This window comes from Gopherus flavomarginatus, chromosome 2, assembly GCF_025201925.1.
Source record: "Gopherus flavomarginatus isolate rGopFla2 chromosome 2, rGopFla2.mat.asm, whole genome shotgun sequence".
NCBI classification, from domain to species: domain Eukaryota; kingdom Metazoa; phylum Chordata; order Testudines; family Testudinidae; genus Gopherus; species Gopherus flavomarginatus.
The window spans coordinates 122,260,412-122,287,211 of record NC_066618.1 but is presented as its reverse complement, the minus strand read 5'-3'; the positions used below and the strand labels follow the sequence as shown (position 1 = coordinate 122,287,211).

The window sequence follows — 26,800 nt, the reverse complement described above, 5'->3', positions numbered from 1 at the left end:
TATATCTAAAAGCAAACTCACAGAACTTTCACATGTAGCCTGATAACATGTGTCACTCAATTGAAGGAATCCTCTGGCAGGAAAGTCTTGCAGTTTTGAGGCCTATCAGGACTCCAGTGACTCCCTCTCTTGTATGGGGATGAAAATAAACCATTCTTTGCTTACACAAAGTTCCTAGGACAGCAACAATATGCACACTTTACTAAGGACCAGAGTTTAAATCCAGACATAGATGATCTGACCTCTGAGAAAAATAGTTAACAAAGCCAAACATTTGGTGCAAATCTTTGGTGCTATAAAAAGGAGAGTGCAGAACATAATGTTATTTGATAGATGTCTCTCCCTACACAAACCAGGGATGTATTCAGTTAGACCACAGATCAGAATATGAAAGTATGTGAAGGCTGTCCTGTCAAGTAGGCAGCTTTTTAGCTCAGTGTAACCAGTGAGCTGTTCTCACATGGAGATGGAATATTCCTGCCTGTTGGAAATCAGCAAGAGTTGTTCTAGATCCCATGGGGAGTGACACCATTTTGTATCATCTCCCTGAGAGACCGCTAGTGCCAGGGAATAAACCTTGCACACTGGTTATTCCAGGTGATTGGTGTCTTTATCCTTAGATGTGAACCCATGGGTTCCAGCCTAATACTTTTTCCTTCTAGCAGATGTTACTATCCATGAGCCTTTGTTTTGGCTGAGTTTAAAAATACTCAGCTATAGGAAACAGACTGTCTACCACCTCCAAGATAGCAGGAATCAAAGCTGCAGTTGTTGAGGGCCCCCCAATGGCCAAACCTGACTGCAGGTTTTCCCTACCCTTTTCCTCAGAAACATCTCAATAGTTTTGGCTGAAATTCCCTCTTCCTTCCTCCACTTTCCAAAACAACAACAACAATATTAATAATATCTAACATAGACACCTGGACCAAATGATTAAAGTCTGGCAAAGTTATAAGCAACTGAAAATAGGGCCTAAAATGTGGCTTAAGAGGCATTACTGCCAGCCCTGCCTATAACAAAAATAATAACCTACCTCTTATACAGCATTTTTCATCTAGACATCTCAAAATGCTTTACAAAGGGGATCAGTATCATTGTCCCCATATTTCAGATGGGGAAACTGCCAGCTATCAACCACTGTTGGCAATATGATTTCCTTGCATATGCCTCACTATTGCCCTTTTCAGTCAAGTAGGCTGCTTTTTAGCTCAGTGTAACCAGTGAAACACAGAGAGGTGAAGTGACTTACCCAAGCAAGGTCAGCCAGCAGCAGGGCACAATAAGGGGGTTAAAGTGGAAGAGCATGAATGAAGAATGTGGGTGGGACACCTACTTATCCCATGTAGGTAGGGAAGGGATAAAGATAGAGAGAATGGCAGTTCCCAGGGAACACCAAACTAATGAACTTGACTTTACTCTCAAGTATCTTACACTACTTTTGACATCACTGCTGAATTTGGTCCTCTGTTTTCTTTAGCACTTGTGACATGGGGATTTTCCCATCTCTTGATTTGATATTTCAGTGAACTGCCTTAGTAAATGAAAAGAAGAATGATTGCCTTGGCTTGATTGAAAATGTGTTTCTGACAATGGTTAATAAATGATTCACAAGCTATGTTGCTGGGGTAACAGTAATATAAAGCAAGTTAGCAAAGCTGAGCAACCGCCAATTTACTCATGAAAGTTGCATTTTCTCTGGAGATTTATAAATAATTAAAGTTGAAAGCATTAAAAAATATAGGATTCTGGGTGAGCCTGGTTCCTGAATAATAGAGATATGTATTGTTCTAATTTGTAGGCCCAGTCACCCATTTCTTCAGCTGACAGGAATTGGGAATGCTGTTAAATTAGTATGTTATGTTCATCCTTTTTAGGGATCAAATGCCTTGTGTCACACACTGATGATTCCTCTGGTTGATTTAAAGCAGACTTTTCTGGCTCTGAAGTTAGTTTTGTCTTAATCTTTGAATCCAAAAGGAGGGGCTGTGAGAGCAGTGGGGAGTAAAGGGAAGATTAAGGGAATTATCCTTAAAGCTAGAACCCAAGACAAATGTTAAGATTGCTTTACTAGAAAATCAGTCATATAAACATTATATGGGTATTATATTCTTTTTATTGCATTAGTATTTTTTACATGCAGTAATTGCCTTTGAGCACTGGGAGGTAATTAATCTTTGGCTATGTCAGAATGGCAGAGTGCAAGGCAGAGGTTTACAGCTCACATTTGCGCTCCACTGTTTCTGATGGAGGCCGTAACGGCCATGGGGGAACAAAAATGCCACATCCCCTTTTCTCCAGCTATGCTCCTTTTTCCCTGCTGCACCAGCAACAGGCAGAGTGTATGACATAAGATCCCTGCATTGTCTCTATCCTGCTGGATGGTGATTCTTTCTCTGGGGTTATCTTTCTTCAGACTGTCGAAGAACTAGAAGAACTAGATACATTCATGGAGGATAGGTCCATCAATGGCTATTAGCCAGGATGGGCAGGAATGGTGTGTCTAGCTTCTGCTTGCTAGAAGCTGAGACTGGGCGACAAGGGATGGATCACTTGATGATTAGCTATTCTGTTCATTCCCTCTGGGGCACCTGGTGTTGGCCACTGTCAGAAGACAAGATACTGGGCTAGATGGACCTTTGGTCTGACCCAGTATGGCCGTTCTTATGTTCTTGTTTTCTTATTTTACAGCAAGATTATGGAGGCAGTGCAGTGTGAACTGGCTGCACAGCACCAAAAGATCTATCTGTCTCTTTTTCTCTCCTCTTTTTTTCCTCTATGTATATTACATCCAAAAATCCTACATTAAAAGAATGTTCAGGTTGCAAAGCTAAGTCCTTCAAAGTTAGGAAATGCTGGAAATAAGGTTACCCATGCAATTTTAATTCAACCTCCTTGTGTATATGCATTATGATACCATCCTTAATGACATGATCACATCCTATTTTTCCCCACAGGATTCCCTACTCATTTATGAATAGGCAATTATTCAATATTTCCTTTTATCTTCTTCATTCGATGTGTGTCCTTAGATCTTATTAATTACCATCCAAACCTGCACTGAATACAAAATTATTAATTTCTTCCTGGACATTTCTGTGATGCTGTCATCATGGCATCTGAGTACTTCCCAAACACTAATGAGAGAGAAACACTAATACACAATGCCCTTGTGAGAACAGATGGTATTATTATCCCCCCTTTACAACTGGGGAACTGAGGCACAGAAAGATTAACACCAAAATTGTCTACTAATGTTAGGTGCCCACTTTTGACCTGATTTTTCAGAGTACTTAGTATTTTAAAGCACTTCAGTATTTTCAAAGCACAACTCTAATTGACTTGGCAGCTGTGAGTGCTCCGAACTTAAATTAAATTCATGCTTCTTGTCCTTAGACATCTTCCCTAGCCCTACCCCTCTCTATTTATCTAGTCTTGTATGTTCAGTAGCTTTTCTCTCTGATTCTGGTTTGCTGGTGGTGTCATCCATTTCTCCATTTCTCCTGCAAGTGTTTTTGTGCCTTCTTCTTTGCTGTCTCTTATGCTAGCAACACCTTCCTCATAAAGCCTCTTCTGCTTTAAATTCTTCATGCAACCATATGGTACCAAAGCTCCCACAACAGTTGTGCAAGGGAGGGGTAGAAAATGAGATAACATAACCCCACAACCATCCCCCAGAGGTTACACATAGCCCCAGCAGCTTATTCCCCAACCCTCTCAGAGCACAGCATGAAACAAGAGCTTCCCTAACTCTAGAGGGAGTCAGAAGAGACAGCTGGGCTCACCTCTGGTCACCACACTGAATTCATAAATGGGAGCTATGCTCTTTTGAAAAATCATGTCACTTTTTTTACGTGCCTAAATTACAGCAGTTGGGTGCTGAGCTATTTTGACAATCTGGCCTCCTTTCATAAACATTTAATAAAAGAATTTCTTGAATGTTTGTCTGTTTCTTTCCTTGCAAAACCAGCAAACATAGAACACACACTTGTGTTCAAAGTAGAAAGATTTCAGGCTATATGTTGTTTGCCAAACTAATTACACAGTGATATCAGTATAATGAGAACCCCTGTAGGCAATGAGGATGTTTAAGAAGGACAAGGGTATTACTGAAGAGGATATAATATGCTTTGCAATTTGCATAATATTTTGCAATAGAATAATTATAGAGTCACTATAGTAAAGAATAAGATTCTCAAACCTGCCTTTTCAGGACTAATAACTTAATATTTTGGGCTGAAATTTCCTATGATTGTTCTCAGTCCAAAGGTGATATAAAAATAAAATAAGATAGTAACTCAAATACTTTCTGTTTTATGTAACAACAAGAAAACACATTTTCTATTTTTAAAAAATTGTTCTTGTTGCTATGGGAACTATAATGTAATTACTGTATTTTTATGAGTTTAAAATTTCAACTTTAACAGATTTTGTTGGTTTCATTTTTTGTTTTCAGCAAATTTTGTTATTGATTTTATTTTAGTTCAGTTTAGTTTTTAGATAATGCAATATTTAAGTTGAGATTTTATGTGCACAGAAGTCTGACAATTCAATTAAGGGTCTCAAAACAATTAGGATAGTTAGTTTTATAATTTTTTAAAGTACAGAACTTGGTTGAGTTGTTTCATTGTCATATACTTTTTCCCTGTTGCTTTAACAAACATTTTTGGACTCATATGAATGAGACTCCTTTTAATAAAAAAAACTTATTTTTCTTGGCTTTATGTGAGCTAATTGGATTTAGATTTTAAATGTATCTGTTTCAGACAGAGTATTTTATTACAATGTGACTAAGTAAACAAAATAAATAAGCTTAGTGAAACTGCACAGGTTAAGAACATCCAAAGAAAATCATGTACTGCAAAACTTGCAAATGCTAAAAACTCTTTAGTTTCAGATAATTTTAAGAGCAAAATAGTTCTTTCCAGATTGTACCTCTTGTTGAGATGTATTATTTGCTATACAAAAAAAAAAGTTTTGAAGTTATCTAAACTGAAAATCTGTAATAAAGCGAATTTATTATAACTGAAATGTTTTCCACCGTTTAAACTCAAATTGAATAGCTTGATATTTTGCTTTGTAAAAAGAAGTGGCGCTAGCAAGCTAATAAACCATTTTATACTACCCATAAAAAAAACCAAAACCTCGTTCAAACCCTGTCTGATCATCCATCTGTTGTGTGAAATTAAGTATTAAGTTACAGAGAGTTGTAATGGACTGCTCTGTGTTTAATGTTTGTCTGTACTATTTTTTTCATACATTAACAGAAAGTTAGTTCCAGTTTCTGAAGTCATCTGAAAATTTCATTAACATATTCTGGACATGAAGGCAAAATGACCTCCATTGACTATTGACTTCAATTGTGGATTCTCAAAGCAGTTTTTCCCCCCCAGACATTGATATATTCTACTGTCTATGGAAAGAGTAGTGATATGAATAAAATCTCTAGGCACTATCAAAGTTGGTGAATGTGTTTTATCTCATTTACATGTGTCCATTGTCTATGTTGACTGATAAGGTGAAAACATTGACAGTGTACTGTAAAATATATATCCATAGATATTTGCAATTGCTTTTTAAGTGCAAAATGAAGACAAAGCAAATCAAATATCCTTTTGATCTGTATTTTTTCTTAGTATTATTGAATAGTAAGATGTAGCTACACAAAATAAGTATGACTATTCTCTTCTCAATATTGTTATTTCTCAATTATTTGTTTGAAAATTGCAGTTCTGCCACTTTTATTCATAATGAGCCAGATTTTCAGCTAGTGTAAATTAGCATAACTCCAAAATGGCTTTTACCAGCAGCTGAGGATCTTACCTGTTATGTTCTACCTTACTCTGCAAGTTCTCACAGTGATTTCAAAGGGCCTACTAAAAAAGTACAATATTCCTCAGTCTGAGTAAGTGTGGCAAAATTGGGCCTTTAGAAGAAGAAGTTACTTTGAATATAGTTTATTCTAGGCCTGTGACTGCATTAAACTTAAATATACGTTATTTTGTTCACAGGGTAATGATGTTCGGATAATCCTTGGCCAGTTTGATGAGCAAATGGCAGCAAAAGTGTTCTGTTGCGTAAGTAAAGATGTTTAATTGCATATTTGGGGAAAGAATGAATTGCCTTTCAATAAACGTACATCTGAAAACTTGAATTGCTATCCTGTGGGCCACCCCTGCAAACCTATAAGGCCTCAGTTCAAGGAAGCTCTTCAGCACATGTTTAAATCCATCCCTATTCAGGAAAACATGTAAGCACTTGATTTCAGTGGGACTTAAGCATGGGTTTATAATTAGGGCCCTACCAAATTCATGGTCCATTTTGGTCAATTTCACAGTCATTTAATGATTTCAGATATTTCTTATGCCGTTTTTCCTGGTGAGGGTCGCGGCGGCAGCATGGAGCATAGGGAGGACCAGACCTCCTTGTCCTCCGCAACAGGTTCCAGTTCCTCCTGGGGGATTCCCCATTGTTCCCAGGACAGTCAGGAGATATAATTCCTCCAGTGTGTCTTGGGTTGGCCTCGGGACCTCCTCCCAGTGGGACGTGGCCAGTATAGTTCCAACGGAAGCCTCCCCGGGGGCATCCTTATCAGATGCCCAAACCACCTCAGCTGGCACCTCTCGATCTGGAGGAGTAACAGTTGTACTCTGACACTCTCCTGATAGCCAAGCTCCTCACATTGTCTCAAAGAGTAAGCCCAGCCACCCTGTGGAGAAACCTCATTTCCGCCGCTTGTACTCTCAATCTTGCCCTTTCAGTCATTACCCAAATTTCATGACCATAGGTGAGAATGGAAACGTAGTGTGACTTATAAACCAAGAGCTTTGTCCAAGAACCCAGCTCCCACTTGACCACCACGTATCAGTACAGCGCCCTCATCACTGCCACCACTGCACCAATCCACTGATTGATCTCACACTGCCGCTTGCCATCACTCATGAACAAGATCCCTAGATACTTGAACTCGTCCACTAAGGGCAGCTGCTTCCCCCTCACCTGGAGAGAGCAGTCCGCTTTCTTCTGGGCGAGGACCATGATCTCTGAACTGGAGGTACCAATTCTCATCCCAGCCAGCTCACACTCCACAGTGAAACATTCGAGTGTGTATCAGAGATCACAGTCTGAAGAAGCAAGGACAACATCATCTGCAAATTGCGGAGATGTCACTTCCAAGTCCCCATACCAGATGCACTGGACAGCTTGGCTGCAGCTTGATATCCTGTCCTTGAAAACTATGAACAGGAGTTGGGACAAGGCACATCCTTGGTGGAGTCCAACACCCATCTTGAATGAACTCAACTTAATGCCAAGAATGTGAATGCAACTCTCACTCTGAGAATAGAGGGACCAGATAGCATGAAAAAGTGGTACCAGCACCTCATTATCCCACAGCACTTCCCCTAACACATCTCGGGGAACGTGGTCATATGACTTCTCGAGGTCTACGAAGTAAAGGTATACCAGATTAGCAAGCTCTCACAAGCCCTCGAGTATCTGAGAGAGAACAAAGAGATGGTTCATTATTCCATAGCCAGGAAGGAATCCTCATTGTTCCTCCTGAATCTGAGGTTCAACTAACGGGTGTAACTTCTTCTCCAGTACCCTTGGATAGGCTTTGCTGGGGAGGCTGAGGAGTGTGACCCCCCCCCACAGTTGGAACACACTCTCTGGTCTCCTTTTTTAAAGATTGGGACCACCATCTTGGTTTACCAGTCCAGAGGTACTACACCTGTCTTCCATACAACATTGAAGAGGTACATTAACCACAACACCCCAACATCGTCCAGTGCTTTCAACATCTCTGGGCAAATCTCGTCCACTCCTGCTGCATTACCACTATGAAGGCATTTTACTGCTGTATCAACCTCAGCATCAGAAATAGATCCGATCTCACTGGAGGTTTCCAGTGCTCCCTCCTGGAAGGATGCGGGGAGGGGTTACATTGGGTTGAGGAGTTCCTCAAAGTGCTCCTTCCACCTCTCTATGATTTTCTCAGCTAAGGTCAGCATTTCACCACCCTTGCTGAGTACAGCCTGGCAACATACCGCCGACCCCTTCTAAGGTGACAAATGGTTTGCCAGAGCACCCTTGCGGCCATCTGGAAGTCATTATTCATGGTATCTCCAAACTCCTTCCACGCCTGGGCTTCGACAACCGCCACAACCGCAGCTGGTACCTCTCATCTGTATCAGGAGTCCAGTTTGCAAGCATTGCTCAGAAGGCTTCCTTCTTTGACTTGACAGCTTCCCTCACCACTGGAGTCCACCAGCGGATCCTAGGGTTGCCACCATGACAGATACCAACTACCTTCAGGCCACAGCTTTTTGTGGCTCCCTCAATAACTGAGGCCCTGAACATGGTCCATTCAGAATCAATGTCCAAGACCTCACCCAGAATGCAGGAGAAGTTCTTCCGGAGGTGGAAATTGAAGCCTTTCTGCACAGGGTCCTCCATGAGGCATTCCTAGGCAACATGCACTGATCATTTGAGCCTCCTGTGTCTATCCAGTCAGCATCTCATGCATCAGATCCAACTCACCACCAAGTGGTCATCTGTTACCAGCTATGCCCCTCTCTTCACCATAGTGTATAGAACATATGGCCTTAGGTCTGACAAGATGAGTGTAAAGTCGATTATCAATCTTCGGCCCAAGGTGTTCTGGTACCAAGTACATTTATAAGCAACCTGGTGTTTGGACATGGTATTCGTTATGGACAATCCATGACTAGCACAGAAGTTGAATAACAATTCACCTATTCACAGTTCAGATATTTACATCTGAAATTTCATGGTTTTGTAACTGTAGGGGTCCTGACCCAAAACGGGGTTGTGGTACGGTTGCGGTATTCTGCACTGCTGCTGCTGGTCACACTGTCTTCAGAGCCTTCAGAGCTGGGTAGCCAGAGCTTCTGCGAGCACAGAAGTAAGGATGGCATGATATGGTATTTCCACCCTTATTTCTGTGCTGTTGCCTTCAGAGCAGGGCCCTCAGCCAGCAGCTACCACTCTCCAGCGGCCCAGCTCTGAAGGCAGCAGCACAGAAGTAAGGGTGGCATGGTATGGTATTGCCACCCTGACTTCTATGCTGCTGCTGGTGGGGAACTGCCTTCAGAGCTTGTTGCCCAGCCAGCAGCTGCTGCTTTCCAGCCAGATCTGAATGCAGTGCAGAAGTAAAGGTGGCAATACCATGACGCCCCCCCCCCCACACACAATCATTTTGTGATGTCCCTACAACCCCCTTTTGGGTTGCGAGCCTCAGTTTGAGAAATGCTGGTCTCACCCATGAAATCTGTATAGTATAGGATAAAAGTACACAAAAGACCAGATTTCACAAGGGAGACCAGATTTAACTGTCTGTGATGCTTTTTTCACAGCCGTGAATTTGGTAGGGCCATATTTATAGTTAAGGATCTATTCAAGTGCTTTCCTGAATTGAGACCTAAGCAAGTAGCCCTTACTCATGTGAATAGTACCATTGAAATCAGTATTTTTACTAACAAGAGTAAGGACTTGCTGTATCTGGCCCTGATCCAGGAATTCTTCCGTGGTGCCAGAGTATGTTCTTGCTGTAGGCTTTTTTTTTTTCTTTTCCAAAGAATAAGAAATCTGTGACTAAAAATAAAAAAGAATTCCAGTATTACTAACTACAGAAGTTATCCTTGTTACATTCACTTCTCAAAATGGTTCTATTCATATAATTAAAACTGAAGAGTCAAAACAGTCTCTCTTCTGCATATTGTAGTTTTGTGACACATTCATAACAAAACCAAGTACTAATATGTAAAATCAAAGATTTCTGAAATTAAGAGAAATATGTATAAATTAAAGACTGGTACAAAATCATCATGCAATTAAATAATTTCCCCCAAATTTACACTTTATATCCATATACAGAGCATACACACATAATCCTGGTGAAGTTACAGGGAGCAGTATCTGGACCTTTATTAGTATCTGACTGAAAAGAATAAACTAATTTTAAGGGCCCCAAATTTGTATTCATATTGAATTAATCTAAAGAAATCTAAGTGAATCAAAGTTGGTCCTATGTGAACGCTGCAAATAAAAGATGCAGGCAAAACAAAAATGGCAAAATCTGACTTTATAAAAAAGCAAAAATTGTTTTTTTCCCTCCCAAGGCAGTCTTGCAGTGTTTGTATAGAGAAACAGAAATGTATACATCACAGCAAAGGAGTAAAAACCTAAAGTTCAAAATTAGATTGCTATATGTCACTTGGAAATATTTTGACTTTTACTCAGCAGCTGTCACTGTTGCAATAGTGGTAAGACAGGGATGTATCATGGAACTTTTTAGGGAAGCAGAAGAAAACTCTCTTAATGTCAATGAAAAAGGTTTCATTTTTCTCTCTTCTCATCTCTGATTGTACAGATGTTAGCATTATCTCTGAGACACTCCCTGCAGTGCTCTGTGTTGGCTATATTCCACATCAGAGAAAAATGTGTGCTTTTCTTAAACTAGGAATGAAAAAATACAGCACAAATACTATTCTTTCCCTGTTCATTTGTGTGTTATGGGACTGTCCTCTGTGGCCTATCCTACTACCCCCTACATGCTCTTCCACATAATCCATAGTAACTTCAAACTGTCTTTACATGCAAGGCACTTTGTTCTAGTATTTAAATCACACAGAGATGTTGAGAATCTCCCCTGTTGTTTTGTGTCTGGTTGGCTCAGGGGAGTGGGGCATTTGGGAGCTGGTAATGGTTTTCTGACCTCAGCACTGACATAAGATGGAGTAACCTAGGGACTGCTCTAACTTATGTAACTGTCCTTAGGGTACCTATGCTAATGGAGGCTCAGTGGAGAGGACCACAGTCATGTCCCCTGCCTGCACCTCTCTGCAGTCCCTCTCACCTCGCATCCCTTTAGGTGAGGTAAAGGAAAGGGCATTTGTAGCTGCAACAGAGGACTTTACACCAGGAGAGCGAAAATGCATAGCCACATTTAAAAAAGAATTATGAGACCTGTGGAAAGATGTGTGTGCTGTATCAGTGACTGTTCTGTTCTCAAAACACAGACTAGTTTCCTAACACCTTTCAATAATGGACAAATAGTCACATCCAAGGATAAAGAAAAAGCAAGCAAGCAATTCTACACATGAAAACCTGCATTCCTGAACATAAAGATGTTTTCTCTGTTCACTGCTGCAACAAGCATACACATAGAACACAGTAGCCCTACAAGTTGGGGTATAGAGTGTCAAGTCCTTAGCTCATTAGATGTTCATCACATACTGTCTTACCAGTAAATAAGTTCAGTATCATGGCTGATTATTAATAACTCGTAAACAGTTATTGATAACAGATAAAGGTTTTGGGGTTAATGCTCATTTATTTATGTATCATAGTTATTACAGTAATGCCTAGGGGCTAGCCAAGGACAGGGCCACAAAGCACCAGTTACTGTACAAACAGAATAAGAGACAGTCCCTGCTCTGAGGAGCTTAGAATTTAAATAGACAGGACAGACACAGGGTGGGAGGAAAAGGATAGAACAAATAGGCAGAGTGAACAATACGATGGCTACAGAAATCATGGTAGTACCATGAGTTTTGCTTTTGTTTTGTTTAAATTCTTTTACTGACTTTAGATCAGGAAGGCATAGCTAGAGGGAAAGACAATGGACTGAAGTGGAGTATAGGACATAAAGCAAATAGGCACTCAGCAAAGGGGATGGACTGTTGAGCAAAACTGTAGAAAACAGTTTGATTAGTGTAGAGCTGGCCAGAACGTGGGATTTATGGTTTGCTGGAAATTTTGCCTTTTTGAAAATTAACTTTATTCTGAATTGTAATGAACCCAGTTGTTTATTTAAATTTCCCACAAACGAGAAATTCTGGTCTAGAACATGCTGGTCTAGAAGGCTTCTGTCTTATGACTGCGGACTCCGGCTCTGACTACTAGGTCTGGCTGCCTATAACCCGTCTGTGACATATTTAGGGTTCTGAAGGAGTCAGTTTTGGGTGGATCATTTATATAAAAATGAGTGTCAATATGTCATGTAGGATTATTATTAATCATGAAATATATTCTTGATTCAAGTACTCCCACAGCTATGCTGAGCTATTTTGACTGGGAGTGCAATTATTTAATTAGTAAAATCAAGGTATGCTGCCAGATATTTTATTCTGTAGGTGTACCTTCAGGTAGGTGCACTAGAGGGTAGGACTGATCTCTTCCAGAGATGTAATTTGGGATTATAAAAGTAAGGTGCTATTGTATTTGGACACATTTTCATATTGGAGGTTATAACTTGAATGCTTGGTGGATAGGCCAGAAATAAACCAAAAGGCAATCTCAGGATCTGCATAATTGTCTGTGTATTCTGAAATGTCATCACTTTCACTTGGCCGCACTCCAGAAACCCTGTATAACCGAAGGAGAAAGGCCATGGGTACAAAGCACATTAGTGCTGTACACCACCCCAAGACTGGAACAGATGTCACTGGAACATTGGCTAGCATCCTGGGAAACGTTTAAACAAATTAACTGATTCAACCCGCAGTGAAGCCAGTGGGAGTTTCCACAGTGACTTCATTGAGCTTTGAATCAGGCCCTTTCTGCTGAGGAGAACATAAGAAGGTGTACATTGCACCAATTTCAGCTCACGGTCTTTAAGTGGTTCTTCAGATAAACTTCTATCAAATAATCAGAGCAAGATTTATGCAGCACTCCTGATGCAAAACTACAGATTCCCAGGACTTGATTTGCTCCTTTTTAAATCAATGTGAGTTTTGTATCGACTCCAATGGCAGTAGGATGCAGCCCTTCATCTCTCCTTTTATTTTCCCATTTTCTCTTTCACTTTTCCTTGTGGGGCTATGCAACAGCATTGACTTTTAATGGAAAATCGTTTTTATTAGACTAGCATACATACTAAAAATGCCTCTGGAATGCAGTAGGTGTACAAATTTCCAAAACACCTTCTTGTTAGAGCTGTGGACTGTTGCTAGTGCTGCAGAGTTGCTACTGCTGCTAGTACTGTTGTTCTTGGAGCTCAGATGTTGGCTGCACTAGCAGAGTGCAGTGTGTTGATTCAGCAGACCAAGATACTAGCGCTCTGTCCAACAGCTCATAGGGATGCTAACCTATGTATTCCTGTGATAAGGTAGAGGCTGAGTCAACATAACAAGATGGTGTCCCCTAGGCCAGTGGCTCTCAACCTTTCCAGACTACTGTACCCCTTTCAGGAGTCTGATTTCTCTTGTGTGTCCCCAAGTTTCACCTCACTTAAAAACTATGTGTTTATAAAATCAGACATAAAAATACAAGTGTCACAGCACACTATTACTGAAAAATTGCTGACTTTCTCGTATTTACTATCTAATTATAAAATAAATCAATAGGGATATAAATATTGTACTTACATTTCAATGTATAGTATATAGAGCACTGTATGAAATTTTAGTTTTTACTGAATTCCCTAGTGCTTTTTACGTAGCCTGTTGTAAAACGAGGCAAATATCTAGATGAGTTGATGTAACCCCTGGAAGACCTCTGGTTGAAAACCACTGCCCTATCCCAATACAAAGATGCCCTTCCTATGACTTCTCCATTTATACTTTGATACAAACAAGTTACATATTACAGTCCAGATATTGCTAGTTACCACCCTTACACCTTGTACCTGCTAGTTTGAACAAAACCTCCTCATCCATTATCCTGTCATCCCATCCTCATCTTTAGGAGAGGTCAGTGTGTTCTTGTACCATCTCGTAGTAATGTGTTTATGTAGTCACTTGAGAGATCTGTGTATTTTTGTACCATCCTGTCCAGTCAGGAATGTGCTTATTTGGTTAGCTGACACCTCGTGTGTTACTATTCTGCAAAGGCCTACTCTCGATCATAATCTTAGTTATGCCCAGGCCTCCAGCAAGGCCTATACACCTATGTTCACTTTCAAGAGTTACGTAAGCACTTGAAAGCCTACATTTTATGGCAAATCAATGGGACTTAGGCTCCTACGTCACTTATTGGTCCCTGTATATAATGTAATGACCTTCTGAGTTTAAGTTTGCTTACTGTGGATGAGGTGATTCAGCTCATTATTGCTTTTACACTCCCCAGTGCCCAAATCTGTTTTTCTGAAAGCAGTACACTGGTAACAAGCAGAGTTTCTTGTTGGCTTGCATTTCCCTTTCATTTCTCAATGGTGTCTCTGTTTCTTCTGATGTTTTCATAGTGTTCTATATGGTTGTTGTAGAGGAGCCATTAAGGTGAATGTTGTTTGTGGACCGTGCAATGTATTCTCATTCTGCCTTGGTTAAACCATCAAAGACAAATTAAATAAGGCAGTATGCAAAATGAGGCTTTCAGACAAAGCCCTAACGGTATTGGACATATTTGTCACTGTCACCAGCTCCTGGTATGGTCTTTTGAGCGGTCTGACTGTCCCTCCTTAATTTGCCCACAGTCAGGGCAGTTCTTGGACCCTCATCTCTAATTAAGTCTAGCAGTCTGTTTCAGCCTCTTGGCTGTGTTCATGGAGGCAGCCTGGTGCAGGGGTGTTGCCTGTTTGCTCTCCTAGGCCCTTGTACCTCCTTTTCTTTGTCTGTTCTCTTCTTTATAGCAGGCTTTGTTTCCTCTGTTGGCTGCAGCTGTGGGTGCCTGCCTTCATGATTGGCAGCTCTGGCAGCTGTATGGGGGTGTGGTCAAGCTGCTAGCCTGTAAACAGGAGATGATCTCCTTCCCCTTCTGTCTGTGCTCGCTATAGGGTTTGTAGACTCCATTACTGTCCCACTATCTTATGCAACAAACCTAAGGGAACAAAGGTAAATCAGATGACAGGTTTATCATGCAGCAACCAGCAGCATTAGAACAATTTGTAGCATGGGGATACTGAAAGCCATTGAAGAAAACTGTAAACCCTGTATATGATAGAAACCACTTCAAGCCAGAGGGTATTGCCATGCCCCCCAGAACCCCTAGTTCCAGCACCCCTGGCAGAAACTTAACAATGTTCCCCCTCATGCAAAGTAAGATTTTATTCTTTTTTTGTAGCTGGAACACACTTTCGTTGGATGGATGAAGATGGATACAGGATTATCAGTGCAAATGTGACCTTAGTTAAGGTTGAGGTTCCATTTTGCATTTAGAGCATGGATTCAAGCTCTTTGTAATATAAGAAAAATATAACATATTCTTCCCAAACATGACTATCGAATACATTTTCTGAGAATTTACAAGTAAATCTCTTAATAGGTTTGAGTTTAAATTAATTAAAAGCTGGTCCTTTTAAGAAATTTAATATCTATGTCTGTTATTCCTGTGTCCCAAAGGATCATAATAATGGAATAACCGACTTCAAACTTTCTGGCCATGTCTACATCTAAAATTTTGCAGCGCTGGTTGTTGCAGCTGTATTAGTACAGCTGTATAGGGCCAGCGCTGCAGAGTGGCCACACTTACAGCAACCAGCGCTGCAAGTGGTGTTAGATGTGGCCACACTGCAGTGCTGTTGGGCGGCTTCAAGGGAGGTTCGGGGAACCCGAGAGCAAACCGCGGCGAAGCTGGTCTCCTTTCCCGGTTTGCTCTCGCGTTCCCCGAACCCCCGAACAAGCAGGTCTCCTTCCCTGCGGTTTGCTGGGTGGTTCGGGAACGCGAGAGCAAACCGGGAAAGGAGACCAGCTTCGCCGCGGTTTGCTCTCGCGTTCCCCGAGCAAGCAGGTCTCCTTCCCTGCGGTTTGCAGGGTGGTTCCGGGAAACGCGAGAGCAAACCGCGGCGAAGCTGGTCTCCTTTCCCGGTTTGCTCTCGCGTTCCCGGAACCACCCAGCAAACCTCAGGGAAGGAGACCTGCTTGCTCGGGGTTCGGGGAACGCGAGAGCAAACCGGGGAAGGAGACCAGCTTGATTACCAGAGGCTTCCTCAGGTATGCTGGGATACCTGCTTATTCCACGGAGGTCAAGAAAAGCGCTGGTAAGTGTCTATACTTGATTACCAGCGCTGGATCACCAGCGCTGGATCCTCTACACCCGAGACAAAACGGGAGTACGGCCAGCGCTGCAAACAGGGAGTTGCAGCGCTGGTGGTGCCCTGCAGATGTGTACACCTCCTAAGTTGCAGCGCTGTAACTCCCTCACCAGCGCTACAACTTTCTGATGTAGACAAGCCCTCTGTATAGTTAAAATTAATTCAAAAGTTATGGATAACCTGTATTGGAAGAAATTAGTAATTATACCAAGACATTAAAAACTGTTGTATCTAATTAATTGTTTTATAGACTCTATACAGGGCCAGTTCAATAACCATTGAAATATCAGGGTGAACTCAAGCAGTCATTCCCCTTCTTCTATAGCCAATTTGTATGCCATGATTCTGTTGGTTAAATGAGCCTGTGGTGTGAGGGAGTCTGACTGGAATATGTGTCAAGAGTAGAGCTGTGTGGGAACTGGAATGTCCATACCATGGAAAATTTTATATTTTAAAAAAAATCATTCAAAAAAAAGTGAATTTTTTTCACAGAATAAACATTTTTGAAAAATTCTATTTTGGAAGAACTGAAACAGAATTGTTTAAAATTGTCATGCTGTGTCTCTGGCTCCTAGCCAGTTGCCCAGGAGCCCACCAACTTCCCCATCAGGTGAGTAGCCTGGGAGCTGGCCAAGTGGGAACTTGGTCAGCCCAGAGAGCTGTCCAGGTAGGAAGATTCATGATTACACACGGGCTGCTTTGTATTGCTCTGGTGATGCAAAGCAGCTGTAAACCTAGTTTATCTGGCCAGTGCACTCTGTTTAGTGCTACTTTAGTGTACTGATGGAAGAAAACCCCCTAGATCTGCCCTTCCCCAAGTCTTGGAGGGATGGGGTCGACCTGTTGGAGCTGCCTCTGGCACAGGCTTGGGGAGAGGATGATGAACCTCTTCAGCTGTAGGCGGAGCAGAGGTGTGCAGTGAAGCAAGTTGCACATGGGTGGTGGAGGGGCAGAATTTCTGTTCAGCTGGGGGCACAAAATTAATAGCGGTGGGGCAGGGGAAGCATGGAATTGATGTGGGACTATGAGGATGAACAATTGAATAAAGATATAGCTGTGGGGCACACTCAGGTAATTAATTGGTATTTTGGGGTTCTGGGAGAAGCTGAAGGCGCTCCACTCCATCAAGCAGCACATTATATGCATAATTTGTGCAACTTGATCTGAACTGAGTTCCTGCAGCTGGGGCAAACAAAATTGCCTTGCTCATTGTAAATTTGTAAGAGTTGGCAGCCAGGGGCGGTTCTAGGGATTTTGCCATCCCAAGCACGGCAGGCAGGCTGCCTCCGGCGGTTTGCCTGTGGAGGGTCTGCTGGTCCCGTGGCTTTGGCCGAAGCCGTGGGACCAGTGGACCCTCCGCAGGCAAGCCGCCGAAGGCAGCCTGCCTACCGCCCTCGTGGCGCTGGCAAAGCGCACTCCACAGCTTGCTGCCCCAAGCACACGCTTGGCGTGCTGGGGCCTGGAGCCGCCCCTATTGGCAGCACTGTAATAGTCCAGGCAAGCATAAAACCCAACTCTAACACTCTTCCTACACCTGGTCATTAACCTCATTTGGGAGTTGTCCATGTTTCTGTTTCTTGCTTTAACATTTCCATCTCATCTTCAAGTATCCCCAGGGCCTTCTTCAGATCCTCTTTGGAGTATTTTTCTTAAGGATTGTATTCTTAGTAAGTGTGCTTCATATTCATATCCTGGCTAATTCCCTCTTCTGCTCCTAGTCTGTTCTCTATATGGATGATGCAGATTGGGAAAAAAATGAATATTTGTAAGAATCTCTTCCTTTTTCAGATTTTATGAAAGTCTATTACATTTAAGGGTTTTAGGGTTGTATCATATACTTCTGAAAGACTTGGGCATCTGTTTTACCTCCATTACATGCCTTGCATCTCTAACATCCGACATATTTATAAGGAAGCAAAGAAACATGAAAATTACTATTTGAAGAGAACTGAAATGTCCACAAGAAGACATCCAGCAGCAACAAGGAAAGAGAATCTTCAGGAAAGATTTGCAGGTTTTTTGCTAGATAAAGAAGGCTTTCCTTCACAATACAAAAGTTCAGGATTCCTTTATCAACCATAATGAATTCCTCTTCTGCATGGAGAACAAATTTTCATGTATGTTCCCATACATGTCTGAAAAATAAAGTATTGTGGATACCTCTGTTCTGTGTGTTTTGTGTAGTTAAAGTAAAACTTCCAGTCTCTGTGGGTTTAATGGGCTGTGCTTAATGTTTTGAAAAGTAGATTTCAATATTAAATAGTTTATTATGTAAAAGAGAATATCTGCAAAAATTGTTTGCTATGCCACAAACTTTATCACTGCTTCATACTTCTCAAAAAACAAATGTCTAGTTAATGTTTCTCTTCAACTTATTTTATCACATCACAACATGAACATCTGAAACACTGTGAATTTTTGTCTTCTGGGTTACAGGCTGATGATTTTCTGGTTATATTCTTTCCCTAATTCTTGTTTCAATTTTGAATGATTCTTTATCAGTTGATAAGACTTTAATGTCAATGTTGCAGCAGAAGGTTACATTCTGCTCTGATACTGTGTCATTAATTGAAATCAAGCGTGCTTTACCCAAGGAAAAATAATATTGTGACTGTGTTTAATATAGCTGTTTCACACTAACAATGCACATTTGTGCATATGCACTCATACTCATCTATTTCCACTCTTCTCAGACTGAAGTTGAAAGCCACGTTATAGAGGATTTCTTATGGAATTGCGCCACTTCCCTCGATCGTGTTTAGCTTCTACCCCCACCCCCTGCCTTTAGATACCACATACTTTTTTGTTCCTCTACTTCTAATTAAACTGGTTTTGAACAGCTTATGACTTATTATTTTCTAAAATGCTATCTTCATGTACATAAATTTGAAACAAAAAAGAAATAAATTTGCACTATTAGAAAATAAGTTATTTAAAATATTTTTGCATTCTATAAATATGCAGTAAATTCATTCTGTAGAAACTTAAATGCGGAGAGCTTTTATTTCTGATGTTTGTTGTAAGTGTTTTGACCAGTAAACTCTCAATGTCTACTGATTTTTTTATTATTATTGTAGGCTTATGATGAGGAGATGTATGGCAGTAAATATCAATGGATCATTCCTGGGTGGTATGAAAGTTCATGGTGGGACTCTTGGATTAATTCGTCACAGTGTGTCAGCAAAAACCTTCTTACTGCCATGGAAGGTTACATTGGAGTGGATTTTGAACCTCTCAGTTCAAAAGTGATAAAGACCATATCAGGACGGGTCAGTATCTTTCTTTCAGCTACTTTGCAACATTCAAAAATATTCCCCTAATGTACATATTGTTTTGCCTGTCAATTATTTAAAATTTGATAACTGCAGAAAGAGACATTGTAGGGTAGGTTTTTTAAAAATGTTTTGTGTCTTTGGGTGAATTTAGTGATCAGGAAAGAGAGGGACTAATAACTACCAAAAGAAATAGTCAGAGTACAGCAAGCATTAAGCAGTCCCTCATCTCTCACCCCAGATTCTCCACAACAATCCTCTTCTTCCACCATGTTTTTGTGTAACCCTCATTCTCTTTTCTCCTCCTGCCCTCATTTTATCTCCCTTGTCTATGAGTGGACCCCTGAACAATCTCTCTTTTACCTCAAGCTGCCAGCCCTTTCTTCATCAACTTGCAGACCTTTACTAAGGGCCTGCTGCTTCATTTCCCTTGGAAAAGGCCCTCAACAGTGCTGGGACCTTTGGAGCAGGCCCACCCCTCCAGCCCCATGATGCTGGGGATGAATGTCTACGAAGCACAGGAACCCTTAGGGCTCTTAGAACCAATCTCCAGTTGCTCCACAGCCTTCCCTAGGTCTCCCCAAGTTTCGTCTACCATTCCCAGTCTCCTTTGTCAATCTCTCTGCCTCCCTCTTCCCACATTTTGATTTCCCTGTCTGGTCCACTTCCTCGTACGTTGTCCTCTCACTTTCCTGCCCCTTTCCCAGGTCTCTCTCTGCCTCTTCCATGACTCATTTCATTTCCACCTCCCCGCTCTCCACCTTCTGGGGTGTCCCTGAAGACTGTTCTTCTGACTAAAGATTTTCTAGGGCCCAAATGAGGAGGAAATCACTGCTTCTGGCACCGCTAGGAGGCAGGTAGCCTGCCTCCGAAGAGCAGTGCTGCTATTGAGTAGCCTTTCTCAGAAGGTGATGCTGAGTGTAGAGCACACCAGTATTACTACAGGTAACTGCAAGGCACAGAGGGCAACCAGATCCTATGTTTTTGGTGCCCCTAGGAAGCACCTATTATTAGACCTAGAACTAAGGCTGCTGCTGACAATTGCCAGATTTCCAAACACTTCTTTAATCAGAGGTGCTTATGTTTTTCCATGAGTCACTTTTTGACATCAGAGCTTACTGGAAAAATGTTAAGTACTTTAACATTCTGATTAAACAATGTCAGTTCATTTCTTTTTTAATTATCATCCTTATTATTTACTTATTTACACTTGGATAGCAGCTGATATGATCATCCTTCTCCTCCAGTATGCTATTTTAAAACAAGTAAGATATTATTTCTTCTCTTCTGCAGGGTGATATACAGATAAAATCCTTCTCCCTGATGTCTGTGTTCTTGGATTTTCCCTATAGACATACACATACATACCCTTAAGGCAGTAAAGCACAAGCCTTATACAAAATCCCCAAATTATAATCCACAGTACTAGATACTATGTGGGCAGACAGATCATTAGAAACCTTTTTTGCTATCTCCTTCCTTAGTTGTATATATTATTTATACTCAGTAAGGCCTGATCCTGCAAATTGTTAACCTCACTAGCTCTCTGTGACTCACAGGATTGGATGCGCCCCAGATTTTAGACAGATAAATATGCAGAATGCCAGCTTATCACATAACCACATGTATGATTTTTGAAGGTTCTTTGTCTTTTCAAGATGTTATTTATAACACTTTGGGCTTATCTACACCACCCGCTGGATCAGACATGATAAATCGACAGCTGAGCACTCTCCCATCAACTGTGGTACTCCATCAGAATGAGAAGCGCAAGCGGAGTCGACAGGAGAGTGTCAGCTGTCGACTTACAGTAGTGAAGACACCGCGGTAAGTAGATCTAAGAACGTCGACTTCAGCTACGCTATTCACGTAGCTGAAGTTGCATATCTTAGATCTATCCCGTGTGGTAGTGCAGACAAGCCCATAAAGTGTGTTGTGAGTATTTGTTTCTGTATAAAATATAATGCATAAAGTCCCAGCCCATGAATAAATGGGCCTGATTCTCCACTGCTTTCCCTCATGTAGCCATTCACACCCGTGCAGATTGAGTGCAAAATGCTACTATTCCGGAACTCATTGCAACAAGCTATTACTGAGGTCAAAAGCTTAGCAAGATTCTGAAACAAAGCAATGATAACAAAACCCTAGACACTTTTGTGATTTTTTAAAAAATCACTTACATTAGGAATAAATGATAAGGTTATACCTCAACCTCTGTGACAGAGATCAGGAAGAAACTTCCCCTTTGATAATTCTATGGATCACCAGCATGCAACCAGGATGCTGGATGTGTTGGAACAGAAGACTAATGTATGAAAGTAAAATTACTTAAAATGGTTGCTTCTTACATACACAGCCTGTGCAATACATATTCATCTCTGTTTAGAGTCTTTCCCTCCACCTCCCACCATCACTTTTGAAATGAATAAGAATGCAGGATCTCATGGGATTTTAACTTTTTCCTAGCGCTTGCCTTAAAAATCTTTTCTATATCAATGGGACACTTAAAAAACGAAGATTCAGGACCCCAAATCTCTGAAGTCCTGAGCTATGTCATGAAGTTTTATTTTCTTCTCCACAGACACCACAGCAGTATGAAAGGGAGTATAATGACAAACGGGGAGATGGACAGTCCAGTAAATTTCATGGTTATGCCTATGATGGAATATGGGTGATTGCCAAAACACTGCAGCGGGCAATGAAATATCTCAACACTACAAACAAACACCAAAAAATTGAGGATTTTAACTACACAAACCACAAACTTGGCAAAATATTTCTGGATGCTATGAATGAAACCAACTTCTTTGGTGTAACGGTAGGTCCTAACCTGCTCTTATTCACTATATTTTTAAGTCAGTATCTAAAGTATTCACATGACATTTTTTAAATAGTTTGAAAAATAATTCTTGTGTTTTGGGAGGTTTCTGTCCTCCTTACTTACTAATGGTACGTGGGCCACATCCTCTTTGTACCACTTCAGCAGAGCACTGAAGCATGTGCTTAGCTGAACTGGGCTCCTGGTGCACTGTGGCAGCTTTGTGCTGTATTGCTGTCAGATACAGGCTGTAGAGGTAGCACTCTGGCCCCAGGAGGACCGCTCCAAAGAAAGATGAATCCTCCGCTGCTGAGAATCTGATCCATGATACATTATCTATGTTTGATATGTAACTAAGTAAGCATTCAAGTACTTCTGGTTTTGTGACAATTTCTTCTTATAGAAAATATGGTGTTGTGTGGTACAGAGTGTGATTCATATAGGATAACTCTGTTTCCCTTCCTAGTCAAAGGCGAAATGGGTGTTGAAAAAGAGCAGATATATCAATGTTTTGGAAAATCCAAACATATGTACATCAGTTTGTTAGGATATGCATCATGAGGTATTAAGGGAAGTAGCAAAGAACTTAGGCCCAAGTCCTGCAAGCTGCTTCACTTTTGAGTAGTGGTGTCCTGGCACTGAGTAGTTTGTACCTTATGGACTTAACTGATCTATCGACCATATTGGAAACCTAATGAAAACTAGGGAGCTTGTGAAAGATTGGAGAAAAGTACATGTAGTGTCGATCTTGAGGGAGGAAGGGGGGATGAAATGGGGAAGCAGCAAGAGAAGTACTCAACTTGAGTTCCATCTCTGCATCTGTGTGCAGAGTTACTACCAAAATCTAACTTTCATGTCTTGTCTTGTAAAATAATAAAACAACTACAATATTAAGAGAAAGATTCCTAAACTTCTAGAGGATAACAAAAGCATTAATCTGTAAAATCAATCCCACACAAACTTGATATATTTATTTTAGAATTACAGAATTAGTGAGTATAATGGTCAAAATCTTTAGATGATGTTGCCACCTTATGGGTCCTTGATCCATGGGCTGCCAGACACCACTATAGTCTTGAGGAACAACTCAGAGTGTCCCCAAAGATCTGTAAGTTGTACCAGCTGCAATAGACCCTAGGTGGCAATTTTAGCAGCTAGAGATTGATGAAATGCTGGGGTGTTCTTGTAACACTTTCTTTTCCCCACTACATTCTTCACACTGGATAGCTGAGAGGTGGGGGTGAGGGGCAGGAGATAGCAGTGTGGTACTAGCTACACCAGTCTTTCACCACTCAGGAATTTCCCCAGGTAGCCATTTCAGCCAGCTTTAAGACTGCTTTACATTATTGGAGCATCACAAAGCATTTTTGGTGGGACTAAGGATCTAGCCCAATATATCTACAGCTAAATTCTGTTCTCAGTTATACCCCTTTAAATCTGTAATAAGTCTTTTGATTTCAGGGAGTGTAAATCAGATCGGAATATGGCCCTTAAGTTTTCAGAAGTCATTTGATAACATGTCTCACAAACCGTCAGATGTACATTAAAAGTACAGCTCAGTTTAGAGTTGATACAGAGCTGTACTCTCCAGGGGTAGTTCTAGGAGATACTCTGCCTCAGGATGAATGCCTTCCAGAGCTTCACAACATACCTAGAGAACCTGCCACTACACTCACCTGGGCAAGCTGCACGCTTGCTGATTAGCACCTGTAATGCTAAGTGAGTAGATATGGAATGGGGACTTTTAGGACAGTGTGGGTTGCTGGTGTGGCATGGAGGTAGCAGTTCCTGCACTTACCTGAACACAGGGACTTCATGTTTCATGTGCTTTTGAGTACAGCACCCAGAAGCTGGGAAGGGTCCTTGACTGGTCCCTGGTTATCTGTACAACTGCGTAACAACCCTTCGCAGCCTGGGCACAAGTTAATTCCAATCATTTTAGATATTAACTCATCACTTGAATTCAAAACAGGTTGAAGTAACGTAAACAAAGGGTAATCATATATGGCAAAAATGATGTTGGGAGAAGTATCTAGTTGCCCACATCAACAATCAGTGGCCGGATTGGTTTTATTTAATATCATCATTAAGTATTGTAGCATTATGATAGATTCCATTTTGGAAATACTTATATTACAATAAAATTGTTAAAGAAATATTATTTAGGCTGCAATGTAAAAGAAAAAACACTAATGTTTGATATGATAGAATTTACTATTGCCCATGCAAATTTAATTCTGATGCTTATGCATTCTTGTTCACTGAATGAGACAGGGATCTAGTGGAAACAAAAATGTAATAATTTAATTAAAGGTAGTATCATAATACATGTGCTGAAGAGGGCTGAATTAATATTGTACAGAAAACTGTAAATCAGATTTCTTAACTTTCCAGTGTTTGATTTTGAAATGGTGTTTTTTTAACAAAGGTTTTTATACATAATTGCTTACTTTTTAAAAGAAAATACAATTGTCTTTGATATCCAACTGTAACTATCATCAGCAGGGTTTGAACACTGCACCTTTTGTATTGTAACACAAATTACTATCACCTAAGTTGTAGAACAAGGAAGGGTAAGTGATAATAGGAGAAAGCTGCTAATCCAGCAAAGCAGTTGACCATGGGGTACAAGTACTGCTGACATGGGGTACAAGGGGATATCTGGAAGATTCCTAGCCCTCTCTTCTCCCACTGAGCCCATAGTTGGGGAAGCTGCTGTTTCATGGGTCTCCCTGAAAGGTGTGGGGAACAGGCACCTGGGGCCATGTGTGGGTTGTGGGGTCATGTTGTCTCACTTCCTATCCCTCCCCTGCAAAAGTGTTATGGGAGTGCTGGCTCTTTTCGGTTGCATGAAGGATTTAAAGAGGGTAATGGCTTCATGGATCAGTTTGGGGAAGTGTTGCAAGCATAAAAGTCAGCAAGGAAGAGGGCACAAGGGCACTTGAGGGGGCAGGATAAATAGAGCGGGGCAAAGCTAGGGACAGCCATTAAGGATGAGGACAAGAAGCTTGAATTTAAAGTGGTAAATTCAAGGCATCCAAAGAGGAAGTTGATTTAATCAGTCCAGGCAAGTGATCATAGCAGTTGTATTTTAAATTGACAATGTGGGTCAGGGAGGCCAGAGAAGAGACTATTGCAGGAGCCTCGACAAGAAATGATGAGAGCCTTGATGGGAATTTTAGTTGCTAGAAAAGGCCAGACCTCAGAGTTGTTACAATGGAAAAAAGCAGCAAGATGTGGACGTGGCTTAGATGTGTGGCACACACTGTTGTTGACTCTTGTGATTTTATCTTAAGTCTCACAATATTTGGTGTTTCACTTAAAGCCCCAAGCTTCTGTTGTCAGGTGATTACATGAGATTCACATAAGAACGGCCGTACTGGGTCAGACCAATGGTCCATCTAGCCCAGTACCCTGTCCTCTGACAGTGGCCAATGCCAGATGCTTCAGAGGGAAAGAACAAAACAGGCCAATTATCTAGTGATCCATTCCCTGTCGTCCAGTCCCAGCATCTGGCTGTCAGAGGCTCGGGGACCCTCAGAACATGTGGTTGCCTCTCTGACCAGCTTGGCCAATAGTCACTGGTGGATCTATCCTCCATGAACTTATCCAATCCTTTTTTGAACCCAGTTATAATTTTAAATGATCTCAATTTTTGTTTAAAATGTAGGTAAGTTTCTAGCACTCATGGAGAAAGCTTGTTGACAGTACTGAGTCCAGAAGTGAAGTGAGAGTCAAAGGCAATAGCTAGGCATTGGGGTGCAATCGTGATGGTGATGATGAGATATCCAGGAAGATATGTCAGAGAGACAGATCAACATGTGGGATGCACAGAGATGTTTCAAGTCTATGAACCTATGGCAATAATATAAAAGTTCTAGTAATTGAGCATTTTCTCAATACCTCACAAGCAGATCAGGGCCCATCCTGTCACCAGCACAAGGGAGTAGACTTCAATTCTGCATGACTAATGCTCAATAGTCCCCCCCCCCCCCCGTTTGAGTGGGTGGAGCTCTATCTCCCTCCAAAACACCTGGTGGCATAGCTATGCTGGCATGTCAGGAGTCCTGCAATGTAGCCCTGTTGTACCTGGTCACCCTGCACCTCCCCAGAGCAGCAGGGTGACCAGGAATGAGACTGTGGTTCCCTGAGTTGCATTTTCCCTCCAGGGGTGCTCCTGGCGCAGTGACCCTTTAGTAAGGGTTAGATCACAAAGTGAATATCAGGCCCTTTGTTTTTCCTTTCTCTCTTTTCTATGTCCACCTCTTGTTAAATCTTTACAGCACATCGTGGTAAAACTGATAGATTTTATTGCCACAGTCTTGGTTGTGAAGGAAAAGTATTTAATCTGAGATGAAGAAGCATCACATTTTAATTTTTAAACTATTCGCAGAGGAGACATGAAAAAGTGAAAACTCATCTATGAACTATGTTTCTTTGAGAGGAGAAAGGAACAATGTTTCATCATCAGCCAGGTTGAGCATTTATGTGATTTTTATATTAATTGTGTTTTATCCACCTGTGATTAATATTGTTGCTTTATAATTTTTTTGTAGTATGTTAAATTATTGTTCAATGTGTTGAGTACCTTGGTCAGGGCAATTTGTGTAGTATAATTAAGTTATTATTTTTATCAAAACAGCACCTATTCCCTAAGGCAATGCCAACTAAAATGATCAATTAGAGGCCAAGGTACTTTTTAGTCTGATATTTTCATCA

At 41.2% G+C, this 26,800-nt stretch overlaps 1 protein-coding gene across 1 annotated transcript in view; it reads left to right on the top strand.

Annotated features, from left to right (window-relative positions):
- Window positions 1-26,800, top strand: part of GABBR2 (gamma-aminobutyric acid type B receptor subunit 2) — an 895,125-nt gene that overhangs the window by 408,415 nt on the left and 459,910 nt on the right. The window contains exons 5-7 of the mRNA XM_050938162.1: window positions 6,009-6,074; window positions 19,069-19,260; window positions 21,845-22,081. Coding sequence (XP_050794119.1) covers window positions 6,009-6,074; window positions 19,069-19,260; window positions 21,845-22,081 — 495 coding nt within the window. The remainder of the gene's footprint in view (window positions 1-6,008; window positions 6,075-19,068; window positions 19,261-21,844; window positions 22,082-26,800) is intronic.